At 39.2% G+C, this 21,447-nt stretch overlaps 1 protein-coding gene across 4 annotated transcripts in view; it reads left to right on the top strand.

The window, feature by feature from the left end:
* Positions 1 to 21,230, top strand: part of LOC103474953 (alpha-2-macroglobulin-like) — a 40,107-nt gene extending 18,877 nt beyond the window's left edge. Inside the window, exons 1-36 of one of the 4 annotated variants that reach the window (XM_017308376.2) lie at positions 901 to 2,083; positions 2,225 to 2,402; positions 2,587 to 2,743; positions 2,855 to 2,907; positions 3,552 to 3,572; positions 3,777 to 3,942; positions 4,017 to 4,101; positions 4,213 to 4,330; positions 4,663 to 4,780; positions 4,890 to 4,999; positions 5,084 to 5,248; positions 5,903 to 6,121; positions 6,506 to 6,569; positions 6,685 to 6,830; positions 7,640 to 7,789; positions 7,939 to 8,013; positions 8,151 to 8,238; positions 8,352 to 8,487; positions 15,057 to 15,282; positions 15,767 to 15,893; positions 16,050 to 16,171; positions 16,311 to 16,362; positions 16,492 to 16,575; positions 16,897 to 17,073; positions 17,312 to 17,387; positions 17,507 to 17,663; positions 17,860 to 17,934; positions 18,471 to 18,633; positions 18,714 to 18,901; positions 19,163 to 19,375; positions 19,788 to 19,906; positions 20,231 to 20,321; positions 20,425 to 20,493; positions 20,581 to 20,686; positions 20,765 to 20,803; positions 21,000 to 21,230. In XM_017308376.2, coding sequence (XP_017163865.1) covers positions 2,004 to 2,083; positions 2,225 to 2,402; positions 2,587 to 2,743; positions 2,855 to 2,907; positions 3,552 to 3,572; positions 3,777 to 3,942; positions 4,017 to 4,101; positions 4,213 to 4,330; positions 4,663 to 4,780; positions 4,890 to 4,999; positions 5,084 to 5,248; positions 5,903 to 6,121; positions 6,506 to 6,569; positions 6,685 to 6,830; positions 7,640 to 7,789; positions 7,939 to 8,013; positions 8,151 to 8,238; positions 8,352 to 8,487; positions 15,057 to 15,282; positions 15,767 to 15,893; positions 16,050 to 16,171; positions 16,311 to 16,362; positions 16,492 to 16,575; positions 16,897 to 17,073; positions 17,312 to 17,387; positions 17,507 to 17,663; positions 17,860 to 17,934; positions 18,471 to 18,633; positions 18,714 to 18,901; positions 19,163 to 19,375; positions 19,788 to 19,906; positions 20,231 to 20,321; positions 20,425 to 20,493; positions 20,581 to 20,686; positions 20,765 to 20,803; positions 21,000 to 21,004 — 4,218 coding nt within the window. In that variant the 5' untranslated portion in view covers positions 901 to 2,003 and the 3' untranslated portion in view covers positions 21,005 to 21,230. Of the gene's footprint in view, positions 1 to 86; positions 193 to 340; positions 380 to 900; positions 2,084 to 2,224; positions 2,403 to 2,586; positions 2,744 to 2,854; positions 2,908 to 3,551; positions 3,573 to 3,776; positions 3,943 to 4,016; positions 4,102 to 4,212; positions 4,331 to 4,662; positions 4,781 to 4,889; positions 5,000 to 5,083; positions 5,249 to 5,902; positions 6,122 to 6,505; positions 6,570 to 6,684; positions 6,831 to 7,639; positions 7,790 to 7,938; positions 8,014 to 8,150; positions 8,239 to 8,351; positions 8,488 to 15,056; positions 15,283 to 15,766; positions 15,894 to 16,049; positions 16,172 to 16,310; positions 16,363 to 16,491; positions 16,576 to 16,896; positions 17,074 to 17,311; positions 17,388 to 17,506; positions 17,664 to 17,859; positions 17,935 to 18,470; positions 18,634 to 18,713; positions 18,902 to 19,162; positions 19,376 to 19,787; positions 19,907 to 20,230; positions 20,322 to 20,424; positions 20,494 to 20,580; positions 20,687 to 20,764; positions 20,804 to 20,999 lie in introns of those variants that run through there. The other 3 variants (XM_017308377.2, XM_008426247.3, XM_081614296.1) reach the window with 3 other exon arrangements.
* The last annotated feature ends 217 nt before the right edge of the window (positions 21,231 to 21,447 follow it).

The raw sequence follows: 21,447 nt of genomic DNA, 5'->3' as shown, positions 1-21,447 counted from the left end.
GTGAGACCAATCAGCAGCTCAGAACAAGACATGATGACAGATGAATTTGTTATTAGATTAAATTTCTGTTTTGGTCTTGATTTTAGCTTACAAAGGGGGTACCAGTGAACCACAGCTTGGTTCTCCTACAGCAGATCCCTGTGCAGAACCTCAAACCAGCAGTGATCGCCCTCTATGACTACTACAAGCCCAGTAATTCCTCTTACATAAAATACATTACAAACTTAGAAAAATGAAAACATATTATATATATATATATATATATATATATATATATATATATATATATATATATATATATATATATATATATATATATATATTTGTATTTCCCTTGTAGCTGACCGTGCTGAGAGGGAATACATTGTGGCTAATCAAGGTAAGAAGTGCACCACATCTGAGCAACCCCTAATCAATAACTTCAATGTTTTATTGTAACTGAAAGGCACTTAGTGGCAGCGTTATGCTTAGTCACATTGAGACTGGAAAGTCACCTGTGGGTACAATAAAAGAAGCATGCATTAATACAGAAGATAAAACGTTAGGGCATCAACAATCTTGTCAACACAGGTCACCTAACTCCTGGCCAATGATGTTGGATAAATATTTATAATATTTATTTTTTCTTTTTCTTAATGAACATCAAATAAAACGTTTTAAAATATAAGGGCTGAAGGTACTATTCAGGTTGGTGTAACATTCTGACAGTATAATAAACTTTCATAAAAGTAGTACAGTGCTACAGTGTTAGTACAATATCTTAAAATAAGATTTGATAAGATTTTATTTTATTTTTTCAACCAGTTGGTAGCTTTCCAACTTAATTTTTAACAGAGTTATCTGATGAGTCTGATCAGTGACATAATAAAATGCATAATATTTTCCAGGCTGAGAGTACTCTGGACACTCTGTCACCTTATTAAAAGGACTTTACAGTGTAGGAATAGCGTGATGCAAGTTTTGGAACCATAGCTTTTTAAAACCATGATTCTTTACCTCGATGCTGGTAACCAGCTTCTGCTTGTTGTTTTCTAAGGCGTTAGATTCAGAATGTTTGGCAGTTTTCTTGAGTTAAATTTTTTTAGGATTTTACAAGGTTTTGAAAGTTAATTTAAAGGGCTCTAATTAGTATTGGTGGTGATGTAATAATATATTCTAATACTTGTTCTTTTTCAGCTTGAGGACTGACCCTAAGCCTACAGCCATCAGTGATACCAGATTTTCTTCACATTATTTTCTTTGTTTTTTGATACACTACACAGCTAAAAATATTTTTTTCTGTTTGTTTATTGTACTTTTTATGTTCATATGCAACTAAATCATAATGTATCATATATTAAAGTAAAATGAAACCTGAAAATGTTTCTCAGTGCTATGACTGTGCTGTTGTGTCATATGGGACAAAGTTGTGCGAAATATTTCAGAAAAGCTTTAGAGGTCAACAACTTTACATTTTGTTTTTGGCATTCAGTCGAAAGATGCAACATAAAACCATATGAGACTAAATTAAAAACAAGTTGACAATGGGTGAGTATTTGATAGTCGTTTTCTGTCTCATGAGAGACCTGTAGTCAACTAACATGACCTTGACTTTTACCCAGTAAATACATGGGGGAAAAGTGCTTACTGGAAGACATTTTGTAATCTTATGACCTTTATTTCTGCTTCAGTTTCACTAAAAAACTAGTTTTCTCCTGCAATTCAGTAAGACATTACAACGTTAACTCTGTAAATCTTCATACTTCACTGGTGAAACTCATAAAATCCTGATGAGCAGGTCTCCGCTGCGAGGGTAAAACAATGTTGAAAGTCTGTTAACTCATATGTAGTTTGGGGATCAAGGTAAGTATCTATTTGTAAGAATATACAATTGTAAATGATTTATTTCCTGTAACTCAAACAAATGACACATGTTGAGTGGGAGGTTTGTACTGTGTGAGTGAAAGTGGGATGCAGTCCTTGTTATTTGCAGCTCTTTACTCAGAGGATCCTGCCAGTCAGTCATGGGTCATTCTAGGAACCAGATGTCGACATGGACACTGTTCGTGTTCTTATGCATGATTGGAGCTAACATGGCCAATCCGTAAGTTTACAAAAATGTCTGGAAGTTCTGTATTTACCATAATTTGTTTTTGAATGAATCAAGTGAATTCAGGTCTGTGGATTTGTCCCACTGGAGATCAGAAAAGTGAGATAACAGCTGTGTTTGTGAATCTGTCTGTAGATATTACATGGTGACCATTCCTGCTGTCCTTGAAGCTGGAGCTCAGACCAAATTCTGCGCCAGTCTCCTTGAGCCCAATGAGACTCTGACCATGACCGTCACTTTGAGGTCTCAAGAAAACACCATCCTTCTTGAGAAGACCTCTACAGAGGAGTTTCTTGAATGCATTCAGTTCCAGGTCGACTTTTAAGATGGTTTTGAATCTACTTGACCTTTAAAGAAATCGTTTTTGAATTCAGTTTTACAGATGTGAACTTTATTAACCCATACAAACTGCAGAAATATATCCATGGTTCATGGTTTCACAGATGTTTTTTTTGTTTTGTTTTGTTTCTCATATTACAATTGTTTATTTATTTTAGGTTCCTTTGGTAAATAATAAAGAGGTTCAGAAATTGGAGGTACAGGTACGAGGAAACACATTTTACTCACAAGAAGTCAAGAAAGTCCTAATCAAAGCCTACCAACCCATGACCTTCATCCAAACAGACAAACCAATCTACCTCCCTGGACAGACAGGTAATGGGGAGCTCCTTAAATTAAAAACTGTTTAGATGGATTTGCTTTTTCATTTTGTTATAAACGAGACATTCATTTGCTAGGAGGTGAAATCTTCATGTACTCTCTCAGTACGTTTCAGGGTGGTCACAATGGACACAAAGTTTAGACCAGCCAGCCAATTGGTGAGTTCTCCTTTTTATTTTTAAACTGATCTCACAGAGGTTGAATATTTTGTAAATATATAATATTGACGTTTGGAGCAGAACACAAGATTGACCGGTGAGCATCATTAGTAACTAGAGTGCATGTTATCTTTAATCAAAGAATCCAATCAATTGTGCAAACAATGCCTGTAAAGCAAATTTGTTTATACTTTGACCTTAGCATTTTGTTGCTGATGCTGTGATAACGTAAATACTGTAAGCTTAAAAAGTTGAAGCACAATGAAACATAGATTGTAGCTCAATCTATTAGGCTTTTAAACCATTGGCTAGATTAATCTACTTTGATTGTGTTTGGTTGTGTTTTATAATTGGGATCAAATTAGGAAATATTTAATAGAATTTTAATCTATTAAATAGATCTGATTATATATTTCCGATGCATACTGAACCTGTAGATCTTATGAAGAGCTTTAAGGTGGCTTCATCATAAACATCTCGTTAAATAAAGTGAATTAAATTATTATCACAAACTATTCATATCAATCCAGCAAATTTTACTTTGGAAACCTGTGGAAAATCTGTGTTTTTTTTCTAGAACACCATTATTTTAATGACCCTAAAAATCTATCAAAAGATTACATTTTTTCTTTTTTATCCAACAGTATACCATCATTGAAGTTGAGGTAAGAAATCTAAATTGTCTTAAGCTCATAGTCTAATTTTTAGATTTAATGGATGGTTAAAACAGGCAGCACTTCATTCAGTGAGCAATGCAAGTAAACCAGTTATTTCCATAAATTAAAATATAAATTTTGTTCTAATTGCAAATGATTTTAAACTTATTAAACATATGGCCCTGTTTTTTTTTTATTTGTTTTCTTCAACAGGATCCCAACAGCAACAGGATTGGACAATGGCTCAATGAAACATCCAACAGCAAAATACTGCAGCTCTCCTACCCCCTGAACTCTGAGGCCCAGGAAGGATCCTATAAAATCATTGTGTCAGCAGGAGAAAATAAAATACAGCACAACTTTAAAGTGGAGAAGTATGGTAAGTTATCTTCTCAATCCCAGAGAGATCTGTCCATTTTGGATTAGATGTAAATGTCTTGTGTTTTTCTCTAGTTCTGCCCAAATTTGACGTAACAATAAATGTAAAAGAAGAAGTCAGTGTTGGGCAGGAAGGATTAGAAGCTAAAGTGTGTGGAAAGTAAGTAAGCATTGATCCCTGACTAATGTTCTTTAGAGCCCTAAACCTTAAAAAAGCAATCTGATATGTTTCTTCTGTGGATGACTGTTTAATCTGTTCTAATTTAACTAGGTACACATACGGACAGCCTGTGCCAGGAAGTGTTACTGTGAAAATATGCCGACCTTTTTATGACCACATTTCCAAGAGTCAGAGGAAAGAAACACGTTGTGGCATTCAGACACAGAAGGTATGGCTGATTATAGGTATTTGTTCATGTTACTCAAACTTAGAACTAAAGTCCTGCTAGATCAAAATTTATTTTAGAGTGCCTCACAGACAGTAATGACAACCACTAGTAAAATAATATCAAAAGGGAATTACAACGGAGTTTTGTTTTTATCCTGGTTTTCTACAAAGAACCTGCAGTTTTTTTCCTTGTGGCTTATTTCTGTTTCTGCCATTTGCTGGCTTTTAGAAATCATGAGGAAAAAGTAATTACTCCTGATAAATGTTCATATCATCAAGTCATGTTCTAAAATATATGATGACGTTTTCTTTTCTTTTCTTTTTTTCTTATAGGCAGACAAAACAGGATGTAGTACATTTGAATTCCAAATGTCAATTTTCACCAGAGGCGATCAAACAGTATTACAAGATAAACTTGATGTCATTGCCACAGTGGAAGAGGAAGGAACAGGTAAGTCTTGTTTTGTACAGTGCCTTTATTCTCATTGAAGAGTTTGAATTCGTGTTGATATTATTATGCAAGGCATGACTGTTATTACCTGGGAGCTTTTTATATTTAGGTACATCACTCTCACAAGTGAAGCAAATATTGATCTCATATGTTACTGGAAAACTGTCTTTTGCTGACGTTCCAAATGTTTATGATCAAGGCTCAGTGGTGGAGGGAAAGGTAAGAGTAACACTGTGATTTCTTTGTTTTTCTGCATCTAATATAAAGCACAGCTTAAGTGACACAGTATTGTACTTTCAACAGGTCAAAGCTGTTCACTACAATGACATGCCCATGTCACACCAGTCTTTGTACCTGTATAGAGGTGATTGGCCTCGACACATTCTTCAGAAACTCACAACTGATGTCCATGGTTTTGCCTCATTCTCTTTCAGAACTGATGCATTAAGAGAAGATATTTTTCTCCGTGTAAGTAAATCACAGCTGCAGACTTAACTCAGTATGTTGACATATTGAAATAAATGGACCAAAAGGGTACAGTCTGTGTAGCCTGGTAAAAGCCAGCCCGTTTGCACTACACTTTGCTTCATACAGAGTGTCCAGGCGGCTCTCGGCTGTTAAGAAACCATTGCTTCCTGGAGGTGAGGCTTGTGTTGAGGTTTTAAACGTTATCCAATTGCTAAAGTTGTCCCATAATGTATGTAATGTGCCAATTCAATGCAAAGAACCTTACCGGAAATTGCCTATGCAATCAATCATCTTCATCCGATCTGAACCAGGTGGCTGCTAATTTTTATTTAATATTTGCAGCTAACACTGACTGAATGCTCAAATATACAACTTCCTTCTCTTCCATTGCTAAAAATACACTCAATTCGAAAACAGCACAGAAATTCAAAATTTATTGTTCACAACTGCTACTTCTGTTTGGTCCGGTCACAAATCGACCAGAGACGATCCAAGTCAAGGGGAGAGTCAAAAAAGCAGACATATTTTTTGAGCAGAGTTGAACAGGAAGCCAATGGCCAGGCTACAGATTGTGTGAACTGAACAAAAGAAACTACAATAAATGAAATCTTACTTAATCTGCTCTTTGTAATGTTTTTTTTTTTCTTTTAACAGGTTAGCCCCTTACCATCACTATCCTACTCTACATATAAAGTTCCTCATATTGCGATTGTGTTTCACATGATTACAAAGTCACAACCTCCATCTGTTAAAACAATCAGCTCCCTGAGTATAAAAAGCAAGACAATACTTCCCTGTGACAACGAAACGGAGATCTTTATTGAGTACACTTTGGTGCAGGAATCTCCAGGCTCTGTGGACGTCATTTACCTGGTGAGTCGTATCACAAAATGAAACACAGATTGTTACTGATTACAGAAGAAGAAATCACACATACAGTGTTGTATGCTTAGCGACTAAGTCAAGGTTTAGCAATTAGCCAGTAGAGAAATTGTGCTTAAGCCAGCCATTAGAAGTGATGAACTAAAAATGACCTGTATAATGTGTCACAGTACAAATATGTTAATGGAAAATAAAACATTAATATTCTAGATTAATGATCAGATCAGAATTTAAAACACACCCACAAAAGAAACTAAAAGAGTGAAGAAAATTTAATTTTAACAACTAGGGCACAAGGAATGTTTAGATGGATGGATCTCCAATCAGTTAGTGAGGAAATACAGTAAAAACAGTTTTTTCCCCCTATATTCCCAGGTGTTATCCAGAGGAGCTATTGCCAGTCAAGGACGAATACTGGTTGAGGTGGAAAATAAATCAGGTGAGTAAATGGAATATCAACATTACCAAGTTTTAGATATGTACAGTCAAGAAATAGTTGATGTTATTGTTTCAATGACGACAGTTTAAGGATAACATTTGGACTGATTTTTCAGTGAATGAAGGTGAGGTGTCCTTTAAGCTCAACGTGTCTCCAAACTTGGCTCCAGAAATCCAGATTATGGTTTACGCTGTCCTACCCAACAAGAAGGTGATCAGTCAAAGTACTGACTTCTCTACTGAGAAATGCTTTAACCATAAGGTAAGTATGGATTTAGATAAATCTGTGAAATGACTCACAGATTTATGAAGGAACCAAAAATGTCTGATGGAGAACCTTCTTGGCAATCCATTTAGTTTGGCTTGAAACAAGTCACTATATGTTGCACCAAATACAATAATGTCAGTTTAATTATATATCACAAATTTATAAACAACAACAAGCTTACAAAGTCACAACCTCCATCTTTGTATTTATGTATGTATATAGGTGCATGTGTATAAATAGGAGAGTGTGTATATCAATCAAATTGATATGCACCCTGTATAGCACATTTCAGCAGCAAGGCATTTCAGGGTGCTTAACATAATTAAAGACAAAATAAAAACAGCATGTGACATTGAATAAACAATAAGAAAGAGAAAGAGATTTTGAAAAAAAAGATTAAAAAAAGATAAAAACATGCTTTTGTTATGTTTTTATCATAACAAAACATAACAGGACTCCGGCGCCTGTCGTCGCCGTTTAGCACGGGTATTATCCAGGCCCTGTCGCCTGACAGGACATATACACATATATGTGTATATGTGTCTTTTTATTATCTTGATGTTGAAGGTTTTTAGTCATGTCAAACTATTTGTCATCATGTTTTCTTCTATTTGTTTCAAATATTGGCATAAGAGAGGGAGCACATAAGGAGAAACTGGAGAGAGATAATTTTTAAATACAATAAGAACAATTGACTAATAACTTTTAGAATCTTCCAATTAAAAAATAAAATATCTTAATTAAAAATAAAATATCTTAATTAAAAATACAACAGCCATTGTTCTTCTTCTGCTCTTTCTCAGGTCTCTCTGGAGTTTTCTTCATCATCAGCTGTTCCAGGAGAGGAGACCAACCTGCAGCTGACGGCTCAGCCTGACTCTCTGTGCGGTGTCAGTGCCATCGATCAGAGTGTCCTCATCAAGGAGCCTGGAAAGACTCTGGATGCAGAGAAGGTAACTCCTAAATATTAGGAGGTTTTTTCTTCCATCTTTCCGATGAACATAATGAAAGGGAATGCTTTAAATTTCTCTTTCCATTTTTAAACTGCTCAGCGAACATCTGTTTCTAGATTATTGCTTTGAAACATGTGTTTTTTTTTCAGATATTTACTTTGCTGCCTGTCAGAAAAGTATCAGAAATACCAACTGAAATTGAGGAACCTAGGGATTGTTTACTAGTGAGTCCAAAGAGAAAATATTATTTGTGAACTTTTATGTTCTAATAAGGAACTATTGTCCCTGTGTTGCTTAAAACTGAACAACCCATTTCACATGAAGGCTTTGTTAACTCACCTTTTCATGCTGTGTGTGGCAGGATATGGAGAAAGTGGGACTGAAGATGGCAACAAACCTGTTTACTGGATCATTACAATGTTTTAAAATGTTATATGAGTATGATTATGGTATGCATGCATGGCAAATTTATTCTGTCATTATTGCATTTTGGGCTTGTTTAATCTCGATTTTCTTTCTTTGTGCTTGTTTTCATTCAATGATCCTTTACAAAATGTAATAGCTGATGACCTTTTGAACTCCGATCCAGAAAGAGCCAGTATAGAAGAGTTGGAAGAAGCTGAAGAGATCTTAGAACCCATAAAGACAGTTCGCACCTTTTTTCCTGAATCTTGGATATGGGACTTGGTGGAAACTGGGTAAGCCAGAGGGGTCATTAGGCCCTAAAAATACAAATTTGTATTTAACTAATTTTACTCTCTGCAGGCATGATTTCTTCTTCTTCTTCTTCTTCGTGTGAGAGGAGGGTGCTTGGAGAGCGGAAGGAGAGCGAAAGAGCGAGCGAGTGGGTCTTTTCCTATCTTTGCGTTTTCTTTCGTATCTTTGTTTCACTTGGTGTTTATGTTTATATTTTAGTTGTGTTTTTGTGTTAACTTGTATCACAGTTTGATCAGGGGGGTTTGTGTTTCGGGGTTTGGGTGTGGCCGTCAGGCGTGCCTGGCTTGGCCGGCGTCTGACGCCATGGTGGTGGTCGGTGGTGGTGCTTTCTCCACGCTGACACGGAAGAACGGCGTCAAGGTGGGCGCCCGTACTCCGTGCAGCGTGGAGGAAGTGTGCTTGGCAGTGGGGACTTTGATAGGCCACGGAGCCATAAAATCGGCGGCACGGATGAGCGGGGCAGTGGTGATGTTTGTGGAGAAGGTCGAGCAGGCCCAACGGTTGGTGGAGGTGGGGGTTACTGTGAACGGCCTTTTTCTGCAGATATCGCCGCTGGCATTACCATCAACGAAAGTAACTTTGTCTAACGTTCCCCCGTTCATCAGCGACGAGTTCCTCGTCAGAGAGCTGTCGAGGCATGGTAAAGTGGTCTCGCCGATAAAAAAAGTGCCGTCCGGCTGTAGGTCCCCACTGCTTAAGCACGTTGTCTCCCATAGGAGACACTTATTTATGATTTTAAACAGGCGAGACGAGGAACTAAATTTAAGCTTCAGGGTAAAAGTGGATGACTTCGACTACGTGTTATTCGCGACCTCGTCTAACCTGAAGTGTTTCGGCTGTGGACAGGAGGGGCACATAGCCAAAATGTGCCCAAACAGAGTAGGACAGGCAACGCCGGGTTCTGCCCAGCAGCAGCCTGCTGCTGCGGAGCGGACAGAAGACCCGAAAAGTGAGGCAGGGAGAGTGCCCGCTGCGACCGCGGGAGAATCTGCTGCTGCGGAGGGGGAACCCGCGGCGGCCGCGGCGGGGAAACACGCAGCAGTCGAGGATAAATCCGCGGCGGCTGTGGAGGAACCCGCTGTAGCCGCGGGGGAACCAGCCGTAGCAGTGGAGGAACCCAACGCGGCGGAGGAGGAACCCACCACGGAGGAAAGAGCAGAAGGGAGAGCTGAGGTGACGGTAGGCACAAGTGTGGAAACGGATGAAAGACTGAGTGAGAATGAGAGCACGGTGGTGTGTGACAATGGGATGAATGACAACGGTGGTGGGATGAATGATGGTGGAGAAAGTGAGGTGAGAGAAAGAGATGGGGTACAAGGAGAGCGGCAGGCTGGAGTGAGGGAAAGCAAGGAAAGGTCAGAATCAGAAATCCAGGGAGAGAAAGGAGAGGCAAAGGTGAGAGGGAAAAGCAAGGGCGAGACTACTGAAACCGACATGGAAAAAACGGCAGGAGAGACAGAAGAAACCATGGAGGTAGAGGTGCCGAGCCCGCTAAGAAGACGGAGCAAAAGAAAAAACGTGCTAATGGCAGAAAAAGCCATCAAGCAGGCTTACAAGCCAGCGGTAGAAAAAGATGAGGTGTCCGACAGCAGCGATGCTGAAAACTATCTCTCAGATAGCAGCGACATGTCAGCCACACAAATGAGTAGCAGGGCACCAAGATACCCAGTCGAATTGTACAGAAACTTTTTACGGGACACCAAAGGTTTTAGAGGTATAAAAATAGAGAGCTACTTCCCCGATCTTAAGATTTTTTACTTCTCCGCAAAAAACCATATAAAGAACAAAGAGACATCAGGTTTCTCCGATAGAGACATTTTTAGACTAAAGAAAATAATGACGAAAGTTAGAAAACAAATTTGATTTAATGACACAAAGCAACATTTTACCCTTTTGTACTGTCCTTGTTTTTTACTTTTATCTTGGTTTTAGCCTCTTTTTACCCAACATGGATTCCTTTAAGATAGCATCTTTAAATCTGAATGGGGCGAGGGAGGCTGAGAAAAGAGCGTTAATATATCAAACTCTGAATAGAAAGAAAATCGATGTAGTTTACCTACAAGAAACGCACAGCGACCAAGTAACAGAAACAGACTGGATCAGAGAGTGGAGGGGGGAGGTCATTTTAAGTCACGGCACCTCCCAGAGTGCAGGGGTGGGCTTCCTCTTTTCAAGAGCGTTCACCCCAAACTCCACTGAAATCGAGCACATAGTACAAGGGAGGTGTCTTTTAGTAAAGACAAATTTTGATGGTTTTAGTATAGTTTTTATCAATATTTATGCTCCCACTACCAATGCAGAGAAGAAGCGTTTTTATGAAAAAATTGGGGAACGGCTGGGTGATTGTGGGTCAGAGAATTACGTTTTTTTAGGCGGGGATTTTAATTGCACTGAGAACGAGTTTTTAGATCGCAATCACGCAGAGCCGCATCCAGCAGCCCAACGTGTTCTGCGGCGGCTGGTCTCGTCTAACGGCCTGGTGGATGTATGGAGAAGGATGCACGCAGGCACCAGACAGTACACATGGTCCCACCTTAGTGATGGCAAAATCTCTTTAGCCCGGCTCGATCGCTTTTACTGTTTTAAACACAATTTTAATGTGTTTAGAGCATGTCAGATCTCACCAGTAGCTTTTACAGATCACTCGTTGCTTTTAGGTAGTGTTTTTATCAGAAACATTTTACCCAGAAGGTTTTAGCGTTTTTTTGGAGCAGTTTTAGACAGAGAAAAGCTGATTTTAATAATCTAAGACAGTGGTGGGACCATGGGAAAGTACAGATCAAGCTACTAAGCCAACAGCATACTCTCAACGTCACCCGCGACATTACCGGATCTATCAGAGATCTGGAGATAAACATTGTGGAGTTAGAGCAACTTTGTGCATCCATAGGAAATCGAGAGCATATTGAAGCTCTCAAATCCAAAAAGCTAACTTTAGCAAACCTGCTGGAGAACAAAGTCCAGGGCGCACTGGTCAGGTCCCGGGTCCAGAACATCACAGAGATGGATGCTCCCTCTAGCTTTTTCTTTAGCTTGGAGAGGAAGCACGGGCAGAGGAAGCAAATCCACTCTTTGCTATCAGATGCGGGGCGACAGCTGAGCGAACCGGGTGAGATAAGGAGGAGGGCGGTGGAGTTCTACCAGACACTGTACGGAAGTGAATATAGGGAAGACGAGAAACTGTTTGGGGAGTTCAGTGCTGAACTACCCCAGGTCTCTGCGGAGACCAACTCCGAGATGGAGCGTCCCCTACAACTCCGTGAACTCCACGCAGCCCTCCTCGGCATGCGGGGCCAGAGGTCCCCGGGCGTTGACGGGCTCACGGTGGAGTTTTACAGGGCCTACTGGGACCTACTGGCCCCGGACCTCCTTGAGGTATACAACGAGAGCCTCACCACCGGTTCGCTCCCTCTGTCCTGCCGCAGGGCAGTCATTACCCTGCTGCCCAAAAAAGGCAACCTGCAGGAGATAAAGAACTGGCGCCCCGTGTCCCTCCTCTGCACCGACTACAAGATCCTCTCCAAGGCCCTAGCCGCGAGGCTGGGGAAAGCTATGGAGCAGGTCATCCACCGGGACCAGACCTATTGCGTCCCCGGCAGGTCCATGGTAGATAACATCTACCTAATTCGAGATGTTTTGGAAGTCTCCGGTTCATTGGGGTTACAAACAGGCTTGGTCTCACTAGACCAAGAAAAGGCATTTGACCGCGTTGAGCACGAGTACCTATGGAAGACCATGAGAGGGTTCGGGTTCAGCGAGGGTCTCATTGCCAAGGTCCAGGTGATGTACAGTGACATTGAGAGTATGCTGAAGATCAACGGTGACCTGTGTGCTCCTTTTAGGGTGTGTAGAGGCGTTCGACAGGGCTGCGCCCTCTCCGGGATGCTCTACACCCTCTCCCTGGAACCCCTCCTCCAGAAAATACGTTCGTGTGTGCATGGTTTGGTTTTACCTGGTTTTACTAGTAGTGTTGTTTTATCTGCCTATGCCGACGATGTTGTCACTTTTATTAGAGACCAACAGGACGTCAATGTTTTAACCACCATCACAGAACAGTTTTCCACGCTGTCCGCGGCCAGAGTGAACTGGGGGAAAAGTGAGGCCCTGGCCATCGGCAAGTGGTCCACTGGACTTCCGCTTCTCCCCCAAGGCCTCACGTGGAAGAAAGACGGTTTTAAATACCTTGGTGTCTTTTTAGGGAACAAAGACATCGTCAACAAAAACTGGGAGTCCACCGAACAAAAAATCAAAGAAAAACTAGACAGGTGGAAGTGGCTTCACTCCCAGATGTCATACCGAGGCAGAGTATTGGTTTTAAACAACCTAGTAGCAACACAGCTGTGGCACAAACTAAGTGTGCTAGACCCACCAGCAGGACTACTGGTGAACATACAAAAGGAAATGGTGAATTTCTTCTGGAGCGGTCGACACTGGGTGCCACAGTCTGTGTTGTTTTTAACCAGAGAGGAGGGGGGCCAGGGCCTTGTCCACCTGGCCAGCAGAACCGCAACTTTTCGTCTTTTATTTGTGCAAAAGTACCTGACACAATGCCCCGTGTGGAAAGACGTGGCCAGCTGCATCCTCAGACGCGTCAATTGTCTGGGACTGGATGCTGCTCTGTTTCTAACCGATTTTAGTCTTTTAAAGCTAAAGGGGGTACCTCAATTTTATCAGGGTGTTTTTAAGTCCTGCGCTCTTTTTAAATGGAAAAGAGCAAAAACGCTTAACTCTCTGCATTGGCTTTTAGCAGAACCATTGGTGAACGGAGCGAGACTGGATGCCCGAGACAACAGTGTGCCAGGACTGAGCGAGGCGCTGACCGGATCCGAGACGGTGACGCTAGGGCGGCTGATACGCGCAGCCGGGCCGGACCTCGCAAACATCGAGGAGGTTGGCGCACTGCTCGGAGTCCGGTCCGCCAGACTGACAAAGCGCTTCTTGGAACGGGTCAAGGAACGTCTGGCACCCGAAGAAAAGCAGCTCTTGCAGCTGCACGGGAAAGGGAAACACCGGCCAGACAAAAACGACCCGTTCCCAAGGGTGACCATAGAGGCCGACCTAGGGGAAGACAGCGGCCCCCTATTGGAGGTGGCAGAGCTGGACCTGAGTGCGGCAAACTCAAAGGGCACGTACCAATCATGTGTGAAAGCAATAAACAAAAGGACACTCCACAACCGACCCACCAACGTATGGAGCAAAAAACTGACAGGGCAAAAACCACAATGGAGGACAATATACAAGCCACCAATAAAGAAGAGGACTGGTGATCTCCAGTGGAGAATTCTCCACGGAGCAATAGCCACGAACGCGTTTTTATCGGTGATTAACTCTGAGGTTTTAAACGAGTGTCCTTTTTGCATGCTGCCAGAGAGTGTTTTTCACGTTTTTATAGATTGTGCACGTTTATCCACTTTTTTTAGCGTTTTAATGAGATTTTTTAGCTTGTTTAATATGGTTTTTACAAACTCCGTTTTTATCTACGGTGTGCATCATAGCCGAGCCACCAGTTTTAAATCCCGCATTTTAAATTATTTAATCTCCGAAGCAAAAATGGCTATATACATAACACGAAGAGACAGAATGCAGGCAGGACCTCAAGTCGATGTTGTGGCTCTGTGGAAGTGTAATATAAAAGCAAGAATCAGACTAGAGTTTTACTTCCACAGAGCCACCGGGGATCTTAATGGTTTTGTACAATTGTGGGGTTTTAACGGTGTGCTGTGTAACATAGATGACAAAAGAGAACTAAATTTTAACAAGATGCTTATATAACTATTTATTTGTGTATCTGTTTTTATTTAGTTTGTGTTCGTTTGTTGTGAAACAAATGTGAAAAGAAGAATGCACCCTGTTTTTATTTGTGATATTGTCAAATAAATGTGTTGTTAAAAATCTTCTTCTTATTCTTCTTTTAATTTGTTATAAAAGTATTACTGATTAAACTTTAGCTTTAATAACATAAAACTACATAATTTTTAAAGTGTAATCAGTAATACTTTTCTAACAAAGTTATGTCAGATCATGATTTCTTGTTTAATGACAAGTTATCATAACAACGATATTTTGAATAATGTCAACTTTGTATTAAAAGTGTCATAATTTACCGAATGACGCTTTATGACAAGAGTCATGAAGACTTACTCATGTTCATGACAGGTGTTATGTCATGTTTATGACAGTGTCATGACAGTCTTATTCACAACCTGTCAAATAAAGTGTTACCATTTCTTGTTATCAGTATGCATTTAATTTAAACTTAATTAATAAATCATATACTAAAAATTTTATTTTAGACAAAAATCTGCCAGGTTTAAATTCTGCTTTATATTTGTATTCTGAAAGGATATTAATATAGATATGACACTTTGAAGAAGCCCACATCTGACTTTTGTTCATCCAGATTTATAATTTCTAAATCACACATTGTAGTTTCATCATTTGACAAAGCTGTCAAATTGTTACATAATCAACAATGTGTTTTTGTTTTAAAATTTTTTAGTTTATTAAATTGTGGTTCATGAATTGACAGATTGTGTATCTGTTGATCCAGATCTTCTGGAACCAAGAATGTGTCCCTCACTGTCCCGGACACCATCACCACCTGGGAGACGGAGACTTTCTGTTTGTCCCCTCAAGGTTTTGGTTTGGCTCCTCGTCAGAAGCTCACTGTCTTCCAGCCTTTCTTCCTGGAGCTCACCCTGCCCTACTCCATCATCCGGGGGGAGAACTTTGAGCTGAAGGCAACCGTCTTCAACTACCTGACTAAATGCATCATGGTAATTTCCCTTAAGTCAAAACAAATGGAAGAAAATCATTGAATAATGCTGTGAAAAGACAAGAAATAAACAGGAAAGAAGATAAATAAAAAATAAATTAATAAATAGTAATGAGTAATGAATAAATAAAATTAAAATGTCATAAATTAAAATAATGCATAATAAAGGAAATAAAAATCTTCCATTGTTTGATGAACAGATGTGTTCGATCACTTTATCATATTTAAAATCAATTGACTTAAATGTTTAAATAATTTTGCTTGAAATATCAGATGTTCAGTTTTGTAAGACTGCTTTTTGGTTTTTTTTGAAACACTTATGAAATTACTCTAAAAGTTATGGGTTTTTCAAACTGTGTAAAATGCATCTAGATTATAATAAGACATTTACATAATGTATTTACCTTTCAGTCAATTTTAAAACATGTTAAACTCTTACTGTCTGGTTTTAGAACTAATTTAAACAATATATTTCTCTTGAATAGGTTAGAGTGACCGCCGCCCCCTCCTCAGATTACAGCCTCACCCCCCTCTCTGGGGACCAATACACATCCTGTCTCTGTGCCAACGAGCAGAAAACCCTCAGCTGGACCATGAATCCCACCGTCTTAGGTGAGGATCACATTGCTGACCAGTGACTGACTGAAAGAACTGATCACAATTCAAACATAGGATATTCATTTTCTTCCATGCTCCTCCAACCTCATTTTGTGATCCTTTAGAAGTTACAGCAGCTGAACATTTGATCTCTAACGATGTTTTTTTCAGGAGTTGTGAATGTGACTGTGACTGCTGAGGCTATTCCATCCCACATTTCTTGTGGCAATGAGATTGTGAACGTTCCTGAAAGAGGACGTGTCGACGTTGTCACACGTTCTCTCATCGTTAAGGTTGGTGGCATTAAACAAGACAACCACTAAATGACATTGGAACAGTTTTTGACATTTTACCAGATTTGAAAATAATCTCAACAAATAAAACTAAAAGTGGAACTCATCTTGAGGTTTTCCTCATGTCTCTCTCACTCAGGCAGAAGGAATTGAAATATCAAAGACTTACAACTGGCTGGTGTTTCCCAAAGGTCAGTGTGTCTTTCTGTTTTTTGGGGGGGGTTTTCTATTTTTTTTATTTATGACTCATGGTGTGTTTGTTATCACTTCTATCTAGGTTATTTAATATATATTTAATATATATGTTTCTGTCTGCACAGATAAAGCTTTGACAGAAGAAACAGAGATACGCCTCCCTGACAATGTGATCGAGGGATCAGCCAGTGTGACGGTGTCAGTGCTGGGTAAACTCATTTTAGAAAATTGTTTTCCAGGATATTTCTTAAAAACTTCTGAGTTTATTTTATAATATGTTTTCAATATGATCTAAAGTTAACACATAGGAATAAGTAGGAATGTTATTGTCTCAACTGTGGCTCATCCAAACTGAACTGTTTTGTCCCAAGCAGAAAAAACACACTTACATATAGATTACTATCAGTTTAAAGAGATAGAAATCTAAAGCATAAGGTATTTCATGAGACTGGTGAACTAATTTAATGAATGCTGTCATTTCTTTAGGTCAGGTCAGTGTTATGTTTAAATGAGTGTGGGTTTCTGTACAGGTGACATTATGGGCCGCGCTCTGAAGAACATTGATGACCTGCTGCGGATGCCCTATGGATGTGGGGAACAGAACATGGCTCTTCTGGCACCAAACATCTATATTCTAGAATATCTACAAAGTTCACAGCAGCTGACCCCAGCCATTAAGGAAAAGGCTTCCAACTTCTTAACCAGCGGCAAGTCTAATAATGTAGCTACTGTAATCAGATATTCAGGATGCTCAAGTTCATTCATCTATTAATATTACAAGAGTGACAGAAAATAAACCCAATTATGACCCCCTCAACAGCTCAACGAGGGCAAAGAGTCGATCTACATCTCTAGAATCAGAATGAAGTCACATTGCTCCTTGTATGTCCAAGGTTTGGCTTGTAATCCAGATTATGTACATCTCATCTCGTTTCCATTCTTTAGGCTACCAGAGACAGCTGAACTATAAAGATAGTAAAGGTGCTTATAGCACGTTTGGGTCAGGACCTGGAATCACCTGGTGAGAACATCACTGACCCATCACCATGTTTTCTATAATTTTTATTTGTTTTTATCTAGTTTCCTAATCTAGAATCTTTCTTTGCTCTGTAAATGCTGACTTATCTTGTTCTTTATTAGGCTGACCGCTTTTGTCCTGAGATCTTTTTACAAAGCTCAATCTTTCGTCTACATCGACCCAACAAAGATTGACCAATCAAAGACTTGGCTGGAACAAAAACAACGTAGCAGTGGCTGTTTTGAACAGTCAGGACAACTCTTTCACAAAAGTATGAAGGTATGTCAGTTATTTCCAGGTGTATTTGACCCCATAAATAAACCTCCAACCTGAAGAGGCACAAGTTCTGCTTAAATCACAATTACATTTATTTTTAAAGTTGTTGCTGCAACAAAAACGTATTTCTTTACAGCTTATTTTCCTGAATTGTGGACATCACTAATATCATGCTCTTTGTGATGCTTCGTCTCCACAGGGAGGGGTGTCAGATGAAGTCACACTTAGTGCTTACATCACTGCTGCCTTTTTGGAAATGAAAATATCCACAAATGTAAGTCAATGAATCCTAAAAGAACCAAGATTTATTTATCTACTTTTAGTCTGTCATTTATAATATTACAATTAAAAATACTTATTTATGCAATTTATAATCTTTATTGATGTCTTTATTTCTGTTTCTAACATAAAGTCGGGCTAAGCTTTTTCTTTATATGTCTTTGTTTTTAAAGTTTGAAGTTTTTAAATGTATAAAATTAGACCTAATAGCAAAAAGCACATGTTTGAATTGTTAACATAAGGCAATGCAGATTAGACAACACAGACTTGAGAAAATGTTTATTACAGTCATTAGAGACTTTCAATTTTTACTTGTAAATATACCTGCACTATAATCTATCTTAAAATGTAACAAAAACAAAAACAAAATTTCTTCCAAATTCCACTAGAGTGGAGTGAAGTAAAGCCAGTGCTACAAACACCACATGTCACAGTGTAGGTTTTAGAAGATGAAGATTGTAACTGTGTCTGAAAAAATAACTTGTTGCTTTAAACCTGAAAATATTTCTATGGTCTTGAATTCTGTTAAAGGATCTTGTTGTCAGGAAGAGTCTGTTCTGCCTCAGAGCGTCCATCAATACCTTCAGCAACACCTACACTACAGCTCTGCTGGCGTACGTCTTCACTCTGGCTGGAGAAATGGAAACCAGAAATCACCTCCTGCAACACCTCGACTCAGTCGCAATAAAACAAGGTGAGTTCTGGTGGAAATGATTCAGAGTTCATAACCATGACTTCATTAATGCTTCTTGTTTGTGGGTGATTGTTTATTAGGGAGCTCCATCCACTGGTCTCAGACAGCAGCAGAAACATCCGCCTCTCTATCTGTGGAAATCAGCTCCTATGTGCTGCTGGCCAAACTCTCTTCCTCCCCCACTGCTGAAGACCTGGGTTACGCCTCAGGCATTGTTAGGTGGCTGACGACCCAACAGAACCAATATGGTGGCTTCTCCTCCACTCAGGTGTAACAATCAGAATGTATCGAAGGCTTTTATTTACTGTATGCATATTTTACTGAATATTTAGAAGTATGTAATGCCTTGCTGAAACTGATTGTTTTGACTCATTTTGGACATAACAGTACATGTTTTGCTTAGATTCTGTTCTGAATTCTCATTACTAGGCAAACAACTCACACCAACATGAGATGAATTCACTGTATGTTTTTGTGTTTATTTCCTGTCATGGTTCTGGTGGGACATCTTGTACGTTGTGTGTTGTAGGACACGGTGGTGGCTCTTCAGGCTCTGTCCCTCTACTCCAGTCTGGTGTTCAGCCCTGAAGGTTCCAGCACAGTGACGGTTCAGACTCCCAGCGGTCAGCTGACGTTTGATGTGAACGCAGACAACAAACTGCTGTACCAGGAGAAGATGCTGCAGAATGTAACAGGAAAGTACAGCCTGGAGGTGACAGGGACTGCATGTGCCTCGGTGCAGGTCAGTGAACACATCATGACAGACCAGCACAAAGCAGTGCATGATTGAATTCAACCTCCTGATTGAAACCACCTTCTTTCAGTTTTGAAACCCTAGACTTTGAGCATTTTACTCATGTTTCTCTGCGAAGTAGCTCAAGTCAAGTTGGACAGAGGCCGTTTCTCTATCTCACATAAAATGCTGATAAAGTACTTTGAAGTATGTGTTTGTATGAAAGACTTCAAGAGATGTGAACACTTCTGCAAAACACTTTGTATTCAATATATTTAACTATTGGCTTTTGTCTGATTAGATTTTATTTTAAGTGGTAAAAAAAACAGTCAACATTTTGCAAATATGACCTGAAGAAATGATTGTTTCTCTTGGTTTATTCTCTTAAGTAACCAACCTGTCTTGGCTACTTGCTCCTCAGATTTCTCTGCGGTACAACACCCCACCTCCTACTGACGCCTCCACTCTGAGTTTGGAGGTAAAACCCCAATCTGACTCCTCTGGCAAAATGCCTAAAGTGACTCTGAGCCTCCTGTCCCAGTAAGTGATTAATGCACTTAAATAATATTATAAATACAATGGAATAAAAACAACCTTTATTCAAAGGGGAAATCACAGTGTTACAGCAGCATCAGGTACAAAAGTTAACATAAAATCTTAATGTGTTAAAAACAACACCTAAAAAAACACAGAAACAAGATTAACTATAATGATAATATATTGTTCAAGACTATAACAAGAAATTATGTGCAGTTATTAGAAATTGCAATATATGGTTCACGATTTAAGGGATGTGCGAATGTAGAATTTATTATTGTAAATAGATAAATTAACTTCACCAGCATAATGATTGTTTTGTTCCAGGTACAATGGAAAAGATGCCAGTACTAACATGGTGATCCTGGATATCGCCTTTCTCTCAGGATTTATCCCTGACCCACAGTCTTTGAAGAATGTGAGTTAAAGCAGTGACTTTGACCTAAACCTGGTGTTGATAGAATACCTGACCTGAGTTCACAGTGATAATAATAAGACTGCTGAATGTTTTCTCCTCACAGCTTGAAAGAGCTCAGCTGGTGGATCGGGTTGAACACAAGGACGGCCATGTTGTGGTGTACTTAACCAAGGTGAGACCAATCACCAGCTCAGAACAAGACGTGATGGCAGATAATCATTACATTATCTGTAAATGTATGTTTTTGTCTTGTTTTTAGCTTACAAAGGGGGCACCAGTGAACCACAGCCTGGTTCTCCTACAGCAGATCCCTGTGCAGAACCTCAAACCAGCAGTGATCGCCCTCTATGACTACTACCAGCCCAGTAAACACAGAACACACTTTGAGTCACACTGATCTCAGGTTATTTCTTAACTTTCATCACTACCTTATTCTCTCCCAGGTGATCGGGCTGAGAGAGAGTATATTGCGGCTAATCAAGGTAAAAATATTACAACATCAAACCAAAACATTAAGATGCCACAAACCTTTCAATTTAACTTTTTTTTTTCACAAAATTTTATTTTATGCAATATCAGTAGTTTGATACTTGATTTTAAATTATTAAATATTAAATATTTTTGTTCTTAAATGTAACATGTGTCCGTTTAAAGTTGTTTTTCTTCTTTTTTTTCCAGCTTAAAGTGTGACGTGCCATCAGTCCTGAAGTTGTTTGCTGATTTTGTTCTATTAAATGGAAGTAAAATGTATTTTCATAGGGATACTTTGCATGTAGTATCTCTGTTATTTTAATCATATTACTCATACTAATTGTTTTACAAATGATTACACAATCTATTCATTTATTACCTTTTGCTTTTACATAAACATTGTAACTATGCAGTGTTGGGAATAAAAATTTGCATCAATGTGTGGCTTACGTTATTATTATTATTAAAAGTGATTTTATTATTATTATTAATATTAAAATTTTTAATAATGTTAAAGCGCCTGTAGTTAAATTGGGGCACCAATTCCAGTACCTCCGGAGCCACAAGTCAAACCTGTCAATTTTTATGTGAAGGAATTAATTTAAAACTACCACATGGAAGAAACTCTTAACACAACAAGGAATAATCACTGACA

Source organism: Poecilia reticulata, chromosome 13, assembly GCF_904066995.2.
Source record: "Poecilia reticulata chromosome 13, P_reticulata-male-v2, whole genome shotgun sequence".
Lineage (NCBI taxonomy): Eukaryota > Metazoa > Chordata > Actinopteri > Cyprinodontiformes > Poeciliidae > Poecilia > Poecilia reticulata.
The sequence above is the reverse complement of the archived record's forward strand: the minus strand, read 5'-3'. Positions and strand labels throughout refer to the sequence as shown.